We start from the raw sequence: 12432 nt of genomic DNA on the forward strand, positions 1-12432 counted from the left end.
GTGTTTGGCAAACGTAACACTATCTCGGGAAGGTTGGCCGAGGTTGCTGGAGAGTAAACTTGCCCAAATCAAACACAGAGGGTCGCTAACATTACCCTCTACTTTGATAGCATCCAGGACCAGCTTCCATCCTGTGAAGAAATGCTCCACAGTAGATGAGCTACTTGTGAATGCAATGCTACAAATTAATGTAGTTAATGATGCCCTTTTGTCGCTGTATAGCCATCATGCTAATTATTGTAGCTGTAGCTGGTTTGGAAAAAGAACACTGCTTTGGCCTGACAGACCCCCCCAAAACTTGAAAGACATCCCTAGCTCATTTACAGCTGCTAAGCTTTTTAGCAAACAATCAATTCATGTTACAGTGGACATTTATATGGCATTAGGCTGTAAAAGTCTTGTCAATAAGTCTACAGACATGCAAGTAAGTGCAGTAAAATAAAAATGTATAGCCTTATGTCTACGTATGGAGAATATCCCCCAAAAGAATAAAAGTTAATGGGGTGCATTCATTTGAGAATAACATTCAAAACCATGTTTAGCTAACGATATGACAATGTTTCTGGACTTGGATCAAAGCTGATATTCATCTATAAACCATTGTCTCTCCTCTTAACAAGCAGAAGACCCCATGCTTTCTTCTTTAATTCAGTTTTCATGAGCAGATCGCATCTGTCATGAAGATTGTTGACAAGGGAATTGTAGTTGATTGAATTTCCAGGGAACGTTTCAATCCTGTGATGTTCCCCAAAACTCCACGAACAATACCACTCCTCAATGTACCAGCATATTGTAATGCAGAGTCTGCCCTATGATAATCGTCTCAACAAATGTTCTCTTGGAATATCTGAAAGAAAACAACAGGAAATGGTTATTTAGCTATTAGACTCTATACCAGATGGCCCCAGTGCCATTGTTTCATGATGGAGTGGAAACATGGACTTGTTTAAGTGGTGAATGTTTTTTAAAATAAAATGCTTGTCGTGTTTATGTCTTGATTGAAATGTCTGGTCCTCAAAACTAATTGCCTGACAGTTAAATTTGATGTTGGCTTTTGATAATTGGAAAAAGAAGTCGGGACATTGTTTTAAATCCTTCATCTAACTTGACAAATTTGTAGTAATATTTATAGATAGGATGCTTATCTTCTTCCTCCTTTTATCTGTTTTTGTTCACCCAGTGTTTGAATGTCATGCGTGTGTTGTGCCATGTTCTGCTGTTTGTCCCTTTAGGGATTGCCTGGTCTCCCTACGCTGGCTGCTTTGCACAGCAATCAGATCCTGACTGTCAAGGTTTGTCGGTGGTGGTGCCGCCTAGCTGCTTAGTCCGACCCCTGTGCAGTACACACTGGGAGTGAATGAATCACTGTCGGCTGCTTTTCCTCAAAGCCCGATGATAGAGTAGACACAGGAAAAAGCCCATCTAATTAATCACAGCCAGTCAATCGTTATCCCCTTCCTCAATGCCACTACCAGTCTTTCACTCAAGAGATTTCTGTTCCATGCTACATGCCAGGTCTCCCATTGAAAGCAAAGGTGGCCTTTTATAGCCCAGTAATATGTAGCGGACTGGAACAAGAATAAGCATCCAGAAACCAAGACATGGTCTGGCTTGTGTCCATTGATGCTAAAATGAATGGAAGGAACTCTAAGAGGAATACTCAATGAACCAAAGTGGCAAAATGTTTTTTTTAAAGTTCATGCCCATGGTTCACCACAAATCCTTAAATCCACCAATTTGGCCTTCAGGATTGTTTCAGCGATGGATGAAGCCACTAAAACCAATGGACGCTAGCAGAATAATGCACGTATTGACAGGCAGAAGGTTAGATATCAACCTCAGCTCAGAGGGTCATCCTGGCTGGTGTCAGTGCGTGCAGCTCCCGGGGTCTGATTTCGCAGCAGGCACGATGATGATGATGATGACAGCGCTTTCACAGAGGAGGAGAAATTCCCATTTTTCCGGGGACTGTGAGGCCGCTGTGGCGCCCTCGCACCCCTGAGGTGGTAATTATGGTCCCTGGCTCCAAAAAATAAGCCCAGACTTCCGAAGCAAACCACCTCCATGCTGGAAAAGTGTGGATTTCTCCCCCCCCCCCCCCCCCCCCCCATGTGTGAAGGCGCTGGACCGGGGTTCATGAACATAGGCCTTTCTAACAAAATCTGTTTCTTTTTGCATTTGCCTTCCTCCTCCTTCTTCTTCTTCTGGGACTTCATCCTTCTTCAACCTTCTCTCACCTCTGACCTACGACCTCTTGACCTCACACACCTGCTCAGATGGTCTTCCCTAAGATCAATCATGGCTTTCTTTCCGCTGACCAGCAGCTCATAAAGCGGCGGCTCATTAAGGTAGTGGCTGTGTCTTCACTCGTCTCCCTGTCCACCGTGCCAAGTCTCACCCAATCACTTCTCTCTGGACATTCTGCAGTTTGCATGCATGCCTTCAGTCAGACCTGTCACACGCACTCTTCTAGTCCTTCTGTTATTGTTGAAGGGAAAAATTTCTCTTTAGAAAACAAGGTTTTTTATTAATGTAAAATGAATTATTATTCTGGCTCTACTTAAAGCATTTTCCCTACAACTTAGATTGCTGAATATTTACTTAGAATCTCTTATAATCCACTGTAATAATGGACCACACATTTTCACTATATTTTTTGCTCTGATTATTTAGCTTTGCACTGACAAATGTGATTTTTTTTTCATTCAGCTCCAAATGCACAAGCCCTATTCAGCTCGTGAGGTCCATTTAGGAATGCATGCATTTTAATGGATTAATGTTTCAGCTATAAATCCGAACAATTACAGCTCCATCCTTATTGTCGTATGTTAACTTTAGCAGTAAGATCCAAAATGCAAACTCTCCTCCATGTTTTTAATGGAGGCAGCCCATAGCCACCCACCAGATCATTTCACTATTCTCTTCTTCATTATCATTTAACTGCCATGGCTCCAGTCTCAGTGGATCCAACAATATCACACCATAATGATGTTGGAATGTGTTATTTTGCCACACAGGGAGATCAGGGGCAAGCAGGACCACCTGGGCCTCCAGGGCCACCAGGTCCTCCTGGGCCAAGAGGGCCTCCAGGGGACACAGGCAAAGATGGGCCCAGAGGTGTACCTGGTCTCCCAGTGAGTATTGATCTTCACCTCACATGATTTATTTATTTTTTTAGCTGAATGCTTTCTTTTGCAGTTGTGTGTTTGTAGAAATGGAAAAATATCTGTGGATCTCCCCTTTAAAAGCACACTGCATTGTTTCCAAACAAGTTCAACTCCTTTTGCACTCCTATTCAATATGGGTTTGAGTCGGTGCCGGAAGGGCTTGTCCCAGAGAAAACCTTAATGAAAACTTGAGGCTACATTGCCGTTCATTGCCCTGATGTCCTGAGCTAAACATGAATGTGCTCCCCAAGAAAATGCTTTACTGTATGGGTTTACGTTTACTTGGTTGGTTTTCATTACAAAGTAATATTTTCCATGTCTTTAAGCCTGTCACTGGCATCACACTAATTTATGTGAACTCTGCCTGTGAGAGAAAGAAGAAACAGAAAAGGCCTGTCAATTATGTTCTGCCATAAAACCTTCCTGAGGACTCCAGCTGATCTTTATTGACTTGGCAGTGTTCACACTGGGAGTGCAAAAAAATATTAAGTGTTGTTTATCTGCTTCTTTCCAACTTTTTGATGATTATTGTTTTCTGTTCTTCAAGTTGCAGTTGCAATAGTTGTTTTTCCAAGAAATTAAACTTCTCTTGCCGCTGCACTGTATTTCTCCTATGATTTATTTCTCCTGCCGTGAAACGCTCAGGAGGAGGGTGGCAAAAATTGTCTTGTAAATGTCACCAAGAGGCAAAAATGGAATAATGTACGAGCAGGATTTTGGCATTGCAATCTGGACAGGGCATATGTTTCATATCTACCCCAAGACCTGTAAGAACATCCAGCTTCCAAGAGCCAGGTCTGAACTAGAAGCAGAGGCAGAGAACAGGCTTGTTGGACAGAGACAGTGAAGGGTGCAGGTGGCACAGCGTGATAAATGCCTCCCAGCCAACTTGCTATATGAGCAGAACAATACTCAGCTCTACTTGGCAACCTTGTCTCTACACACCATAGTGACTATTGGACACTAAAAGCAATGGGGAATTCAAGCGTAATGTGGAAAGTACAGCGTTTTTAACCAGACAAATTGACTTGTTTTTGTTTCAACACTGTTTATGATCATTTTACAATTCCATGCATGTTCTCAACTTCTCAAATACATCTCAACCCACTGCTCTCACATTAACTGAGTGCTTTAAATTTCCTATAGGGTGATCCAGGGCAGGCTGGAGACACAGGACCCATGGTAAGCACAAGCTTTTCCTTTTGGCATCACTTATTCTTCATCATCTGTGACCCACGGTGGACTCTAAAGAGAAGCTCAGCATCAGTGAAGTGTTTGAGATGTAAAGCCTGAGCTCACGTCATGTAATTATGCTCTGCAAAACAGCAGTCATGTAGGGATGCTGCCACTTGGGGATATTTTTAAATGAACGTTTTAATTATGAGAAATTCATGAAGAGTTTTATGGTTGCCACGATGAATATTAATGACGCATTTTATGGTACCCTTCAAAAAACGTATGCTTTCTCTCACAAAACCCCTTATACAGTAGGGACAAGCTGTTCCAGTTAACAGCAACTGGATACCACTTGTGGTGTTCAGCAAATAAAGCATGTGATTAAAGTTTCCTCATAAAAGCTACATTGGATAGGTCAAGCCAAATTCCAGAGAAAGCGAGGTCTTTGGTGATGTCAGTTCTCACAAGTGCAGGGGAGGGTGAGTGAAGCTGACAGAGGAGGTGTTATCAGGCGCTTTCATCTCTGATTCCATCTCCTCGGACTGGTGTGGAAAAATTTGGTGCAGTGGAAAGAAATGGACAGAAAATAAAGGATGGTGAGGTTTATGTAGTAAAAAAAAGACACATTAGCTGGAGAGTAAGGAGTTTAAAGTTGTTATTAATCAATTCCAGGTCACTCAGCTTGTTTGTGTTTCAGCTTTTGTTGGTTTTAATGGTATGTCGTTTTTTTTGTTGCTTTTAATTATACGTTTTAGTCACCATCACTTCACATCGTTAATGTCCAGTTTGCAATAGATGGTCGCAGGTGTGCTCCCATAAGTCTCCGCTGCTTACACAACCTCTCGTGGCAATCACTGGAGTATTTCTCCAAATGATGAATAGTGAATCCCACTCAAAATGAGCTCAAGAGTTTTGTATTTAAAAAAAAAAAAAGACAAGCTGCTCATTGTAATTCATGAGAGAGGGCGTACTATTTCACAAATATATACACAGTAAGACACTAATGTACTTTTAACAAGGAATAATGTCAACATTTGGAAATCAATCCCCTCCCCCCTGCGTAATGCAGCGCGAGATGAGCTTATCCCAGAGGTTGTAAAAAGATGTGATGGCCACTCAAACACAGTGGAGCTGCTTCTGTTTCCAGCCAGCAGCAGTTTGTTTGCTGCTTCTTGGAAGGGAAAAATAGGCACAGATGAGATAACAGATTAGAGAGAAAAGTTTCTGTAAATGGCAATTTGCGCTGAGAAGGAATAGAAAGAAATCCTCCATCCAGAAATACAACACCACAGCCTTGAAATGGCCTTTGAAAATCAATATGAATTAGTTGTGCATAAGCGAGCAGGGGGCGATGAGCTCCGCCTTGTGCAGCGAGCTGAAAGGACAAGCTGCGATCGGCACCTTCTGATCTGCACAAGCGAGCTCAAGATGAAAATCCAGAAGTTGCTCCTTAACTCAACTTCTGCTGCTTTTTACGATGTTCTAGCGGCAAGCGCCCACTTGACACAGCTGAGCATTTTTGATGTAGATGCTATTGTTCAAGAGGCAAAAGTAGATTCCAGAGTTTTCCAGCAGCCTTCCAGGACATATGGTGCTGGTTAGAAGGATTAAACTCTTGTGGAGCAACAAGGAGGAGGGGGTCGGTGGGACAAAGAAGAAAAAGAAAATATTTTCAGGACTTAATTCAAAATCATCAGTGCCATAAGGTGTCTCTGGGGTAAATTAAGGGGGTCTTCAGCTCTCGAAAGGTGGCTTGCAGCCTTGCACACAGTATTCATTTGGAACTTGGTTTTGTTTCAAAAAGTCTAAATATGGAAGAGCAGCAGTGTATTGTATGGAGTCTTCCATCCATAACTGCAAAAACCTCCTCCAGCTGCTTTATGCTGTTCCAAAAGCACTTCCAATTATACTGCAGAAGTTCACAGATCCACTTTTACATCCTATTCATTCCATAACTACCCTCCACGTGCCACTGACTCACCTTCCATATTTTTTAAATGCACAACAGGCATGCATGGAGGGGTCTCATTTTCTTAATATGCCCGCATAATGAGGACATACCTATGATATTTTGGTGTCCTTGACTAAGTTTTTCCTTTAATGTGAAGCCAAACATGAGGAGCAAAGATGTGAGTAAATGGCTTAGGACATGCTCCGTGCTCTCCAACAATGTTGTGGCAAATGTCGACATCAATGGGAAAAGAAGCATTTTTGTGTGGAGCAAGTCTGTGTTTTTTTTCGTCTTCTTTTTATTTTTGTTACATTCTGGATCTTATTGTCATAGTTGTGGGTTGTATACTGTATCTATAGGCACGGCTGTCACCAGGACTTCAGAACTGAGGCCTTTTAGTCATGTTTATTGCTCGGGAAGTGCAGATGGAAAGTAAAGTGGCTAAATCTGGTGCCAAGACCAAATGTCTTATCATTTAATCGATTAATGAGCTGACAGAACTGATAAATATTTTTTCTACCAAACCTTCCATCCATTCTCTGGGATCAGTTTCTCAATTGTGTGGAAAATATTTAGTCTAAATTGCATAAATATAACACATATGTGGAATATGTGTGTAATTATACAGTGCTCATTAGGACTAAAACCATTCTTTGTAGATGAACTGGACTAAGCACTCTCTGATACAGCAATACAGTCTAACCTTCACCAACACACCACCTGCCATGTGACGGTACAAATGTGTTTTTAATTTCAGAGCTACTTCTTGGCTAAAGCTTTAGGTTGGGTGGCCGGCCTACACTATTTAGCTGTGTTCTGGCTAGCTGCAGTGGTGTTTACAGTTGTAGCAGCGGCAAAGCTGGTGTGATTGAAAGGTCTTACAAAATGAAAAGTAACGTACACGGTTAAAATAAAGAACACAATGTCACAATCTTTGCAATAATGGCACTGAAGACATTGTTATCCTAACCTGCAGCTACACTGGCCAAACCTAAGACAATAAGACCCAGACTGTCAAGAAAATAATTCTCCTTTTTAGAGCTGAATGTGCCATAATTGAATGCAAATAACTGCATAATATTGTAAAGCCTTTTTCAAAGATGTGTTAAATGAAGCAGGAGCTTTGAACAGGAGCTCATAGTGTGTACCCCAAAGCTCCAACATGTAGCTTTTCTTCTTTCTAGCTTTGATCAACCCAAATATTTTTCCAGTAAATGCTGAGCAAGAGTTGCTCAGTCTGGGAGTTCCTCAAGTGGCTGAGGGTTCAACTGCAGACGGAGTGTGGGAATTGACCTGGCAGTCGCCTCATTGTTTGTCATTTCCGAGTCATGAATGAAGGCACCAAACATTCAGAGCTTTGTGTTTGCGCTCAGATGCTCCACTTCAATGGGCTCCCTGTTGACATTATGGATTCCTCCCCTTTATGAATGTTAAATGAGGGAGTGAAGGTGCGATATGCCGAGACACTTTTAGCTGAAATAATTATCCTTTTTTTTTTTTTTTTTTTTTAAATGCCAATTATGCAACTATCCTCAATTTAAATTTTCTAATAATGTCAGGGCCTAAAGCAGAGAAGGAAAGAAGCAGGACCAAGACTTCCTCAAGAGCTCTTGACTCTCTGAGAAGTCTCCTTTTCAGCCAGTAGCCCCTGAGTGCTCTCAGATGTAGCCAAGCTAATTAGCGCTCAGGCGAGTGGCACATGCTCTCACATACCTAGTGGGTCATAAAGATGTTTACCAAACCCTACTGAGGATAGCTAACAAAGGCTTTTAAAGGCAAGCGGGAGGAAAACCTTTTTCTTGGTTGGCTGGGATAATGAAAGTTGTTCATTGAGGTTTTTGTTAAAAGTGCAGATGGAATGCTCTATAAATGAGCTGCAACTGTGTGGGCCATTTCTGTAAATGTGAGAACTTGTTGCTGCAGCATTTTCACAAGCTAGTTTTTGTTTTAAAAAACGGAAAAATGAGAATGGGAAAGTTTCAGCTCCGCGGTCACTTGGTGATCGCCTTGTTTCGTCAACAGAAACTAGGCAAGATATGGAAAGCTCAGTTTATTTTCAGAAAATTGGTAATTATTATGGTCCTTTTAGTTAAGCCAGGCATCCATTGGTGCTTTGGCCACAAGGCATGTGTTGGCCGCCACCAAGCTCAACTTTTTCTTTACTAAAATTTGCACTGACAGTCAAACTTTTCAACCTGAGTGTGTCCTTGTTGGCCACTTTTTAAGACAGACGCACAAAGTTTTCACACTCATCAGGAGACCAGATCTCTAGTTTTGCCAATTATACTGCATCAACAAGAATAAAACAAGGAATGCTGTTGTAGAGGCCTTGTGTGGCATAAGGTCTGTCTGGCCTTGACCCAACTGCACATGATGAGCCAAATGGCTCCATTTACTGTGGATCCTGAGCCGACAGTGAGAAAAAAGCTGGCCAACATGAGGTGTCATAACAGCCAAGCGTAAAGGTGTTGATGAACTGCTGTGGGTACTGCAATAGTTCAGAGTCTGGTTTTAGCCAACATGGAAGGAACTCGCATTCAGCCGGGTTTCTCATTTTATTCATAAAGCAGTCCTGCTGCGTTTCAGCAGGTTCTGGTGGTGGAGGTTGACGATGGCCTCCAGTTTCTCAGTGGTAGCCCAGCAGCAGCTTTAGAATAGAAACTGTCCTCCCAGACACATCTATCATTGACTTAAATCTCAGTTAGCGATGTGGCGCCTTTTTTGCCTTGTCTAACTTATTAGCTTCGCGAGCCTTTCCAGCTATTGGCCCACTTAGGTAATGAACCTCGCTCTGCGTCGGATTGTAGTCTTAGGATGCAGAACAGTCAAACAAGGCAAGTTTTTACAGACGCTAAAATGATTAAAGAAACAGATCAACATAAAAGATAAAACCATAAAAGATTTTGTTATTCATGGTCTCATTAGAGATTCATGTTTATGGTGCGGCTCAATGAAAATAATGCTCTGAGTGAGTTGATTTTCAGTCTTTGTCAAAGAATAAAACAAGGGGTTGATTGTGATTCTGCTCTGCCTGAAGGGTGTGTGCTCGCTGAATTAAATCCTACCAGAGCCTTTGCCAGTCTCTGTGCTGTGACCATGTTGGCTGCACGAATCATATTATTTCATCTGACATGGACTCTTTTGTTCTATTTCTCTTCCCCGCTCGCTCTCTCTCTATCTGTCTTTTCTCATTTATAGGGACCTCAGGGGCCACAAGGGCTGAAGGTGAGTTACAAAACATCCTTTATTGTTCCACTGCTACTTCTTAGTCTTCTTTTCAATTAGATCAAATGAGTTTCCCTGAGTCATAAACTGCAAAACAAATTCAACAAAATACATCTCACTGGGAGAAGATGCTCTCTCAGTTTCATCTCTTTTTTTTAATCCCTCGTGCAAACCTACAAGGAGTTTCTGAGCTATCAGTTTTGCGTTTAATAGTGGAAAAAGTGTGAAATAGTGTAAAAGTGTGCACAAATGTCAGTCAGCGTGAGCAGGGAGACAACATGAGGAGGGAAAAGAAGAGAGTGACTCAGAGAGACAGAGAACAGAGACCCTGCAGCTAAGTGCTGTGATACAGGCTGTGGGTCCCTGGCGGCGCTGATGTGAGGAACAGATGTAAACCTTATCCAGCCATCAGGTAGCTGCCAGTGTTTGTTCAGTGTAACCCAATCAGACACTTCCTGTCTGCGCTGTCATCTGTCGGCAAGGCCTCCCGTCGGTGTGTGGGAGGAGGGGGGGCGTGCGTGCGTGTGTGTGGGTGTGTGTGTGTGTGGAGGGGTCAACGATGACACACCGCCGTGTTAATGGCCCATAAGCCAGGCCCGAGGCTACTCAATTAGGTCTGCTGCCGGCGGAGCGCCGCCTTTAGCAGAGTGGCCACGGCAACAATTATTTATCTTTTATCACCTTGGTGATTCATTTGGTGTCATTATATGATCTAAAGTGGAAAGTGAATCATATACTTGAACTTATCTGAATCAGACCGATATATTTCATGAACTTTTCCTTTATGTCCTCCACTCTCTATTCTGATTCATCCCAGGCCATTCCACATTACGTTCTTAGCCACATACACTGCAAAAACTCAAAATCTTACCAAGGATATTTGTCTTATTTCTAGTCAGAATGTCATTTCTAGTCAAAACAAATCTCATTATACTTAAAATAAGACTCATCAAATAAAAGGTAACTTGTTTTTAGACACTTTTTACTTCTTTCAAGCATATTTTCACTTGAAATAAGTAGAAAAATCTGACAGTGGAGCAAGTTTTTCTTCCTTATTACAAGTACAAAAAACTTGCTTTCACTGGCAGATTTTTCTACTTATTTCAAGTGAAAATTAGTTTGAAACAAGTGAAAATGATCTAAAAACAAGTTAATTTTTAGGTGATGAGTCTTATTTTAAGTGGAAATAGATTAGTTTAGACTAGAAATGAGACATTTTGACAAGAAATAAGTCAAATATTCTTGGAAAGATTTTGAGTTTTTGCAGTGTATTAGAGAAGATCCCCCCAAAAATTGAAAATTTTTCATTGGCTCAAGTCTGTGTATCATTGTTTCGCCCATCTCTGATACATCTGTAAATGTGATCATGGTGACAGTAAATCTCTTCTACTATGAGGGAGCACCAACAGCCAACACAAGCAAACCGCTATATGAGAGTGAGAGTTCAGTACAACATGTTTGGTTCAATCCCTGGCTTTTAATCATCTTGTTTTTATGAGCTAAAGGAGAACATGCAAACATGCAGCCATATACTATATATATAAAATCTCAACAGAAAGATCCCCATCAGCCGTTTCTTACCCTCTGCCCACCCAGCAGATCTTACAGTAAAATATGACAGGCAGTGTTTATTCTGGCCTGGTTTTGTGAGATCAGCACACACCAGTATGTAGAATAGCCAGCCAGCCTGTGAGAGCGTCTATATAGGCTGTGATCTGTTGGTGTTGCTGTGTGTTGGGTCAAACTCTAACTGAACTGTAGTTGTGTTTCTGTGAATGGTTTTACGTTTCCTCTGGGTGTTGGCTTTTCCATTGGGAGAAGGTTTTGTCAGGTAGAAAGTCAAAGTGCATTGTCACATATTTGTTTGCATATTTGCTAACCATAACTCTACAGTGTTTCAGATTCTTTCCCAGTGCAGCACAGTGTCATATTTTCCATGCAGTGACGCCTAAAGGCCTTTGTGTTTATTTCCTAGGGTTCACTCGGGCCTCCTGGCATGTCAGGTGTTGATGGACTGAAGGTGAGTGCATACAAACAACACAGCTGATGATTGTTGTAAAAAAAAAAACCCTACACCTTCTTTCGTTCAGCTGTTGTTATTTAAAAAAAAAAAAAAAAAAAGGTTTGAAAACTGAGCTGTGTTGTTCAGATGGATATTTAAAACCTACTACAAATCCATAATGCTAAACCTTTCCAGTTAATTAAAGTAGCTCCTCTAAATTGAACCTGAACATGGTATACAGCTTCCCTCACAAAACCCACAGAAGAAAAAAGTTCAGATCCAACTTCCATCCACACCTGAAAGCATTTTATCTTCAAAAGGTCAACCCAGAGTTTTCATTAGTCTTTCTTGGCCATGTGCTGTACTTTTCATATTAGAAAAGTTCTGCTGCACATTCTGACAATTTCAAACCGCTATCCTATTTAGGAGAAATCCCTTGGGCTGCATCTTCAAGTCCTAACCACAAAGTACCGTTTGGAACTGCCTGTGAATCTGCTCACACTCTCGGCTCATTTCTGCATTTCGTTCTCCAACGGAATAAAGGAGACACAGTGCAGGTGTTTCACTATGGAGGGAAAAATGGAAAAGCATATTTATTCCAGAACAAACGATGGTACAAGTGACGAGAACGAATGAGGAGATGATTTGAGAGGCAACATCTTTTTAATCTCAGGCACGCATTTATAAAGATATGAGCCGAGAGGCACGCATGGCCGTAATCGGAACCAGAGTATAGAAGGTTCATTTTGAAGTGAAAGCCATACTGAGTGTGGAGACAGCAGAAGTTGAAGGCCTAATTCCATACTTGTGTATGGAGTGGGGCTTTGCCAGCGCCCATGAAATAGAACTCCAATGCTGTGCAATGCAGTTATAAAACAGAATCTGTTCTGGTATGCAAGTGTCACTCATGC

The 12432-nt window shown here is 41.7% G+C and overlaps 1 protein-coding gene across 5 annotated transcripts in view; it reads left to right on the top strand.

Annotated features, from left to right (window-relative positions):
- Positions 1-12432, top strand: part of LOC311001770 (uncharacterized protein) — a 49955-nt gene that overhangs the window by 6277 nt on the left and 31246 nt on the right. For all 5 annotated transcript variants that reach the window (XR_014596200.1, XR_014596201.1, XM_083992921.1 and 2 more), the window contains exons 3-7: positions 2277-2348; positions 3018-3134; positions 4314-4349; positions 9493-9519; positions 11495-11539. Coding sequence is in view for 3 of the 5 variants with exons in the window: in XM_083992921.1 (XP_083849047.1) it covers positions 2277-2348; positions 3018-3134; positions 4314-4349; positions 9493-9519; positions 11495-11539 (297 nt within the window). In the remaining 2 variants the exon portion in view is untranslated. The remainder of the gene's footprint in view (positions 1-2276; positions 2349-3017; positions 3135-4313; positions 4350-9492; positions 9520-11494; positions 11540-12432) is intronic.

This window comes from Trachurus trachurus, assembly GCF_905171665.1.
Source record: "Trachurus trachurus genome assembly, chromosome: 18".
Classification (NCBI taxonomy): Eukaryota; Metazoa; Chordata; class Actinopteri; order Carangiformes; family Carangidae; genus Trachurus; species Trachurus trachurus.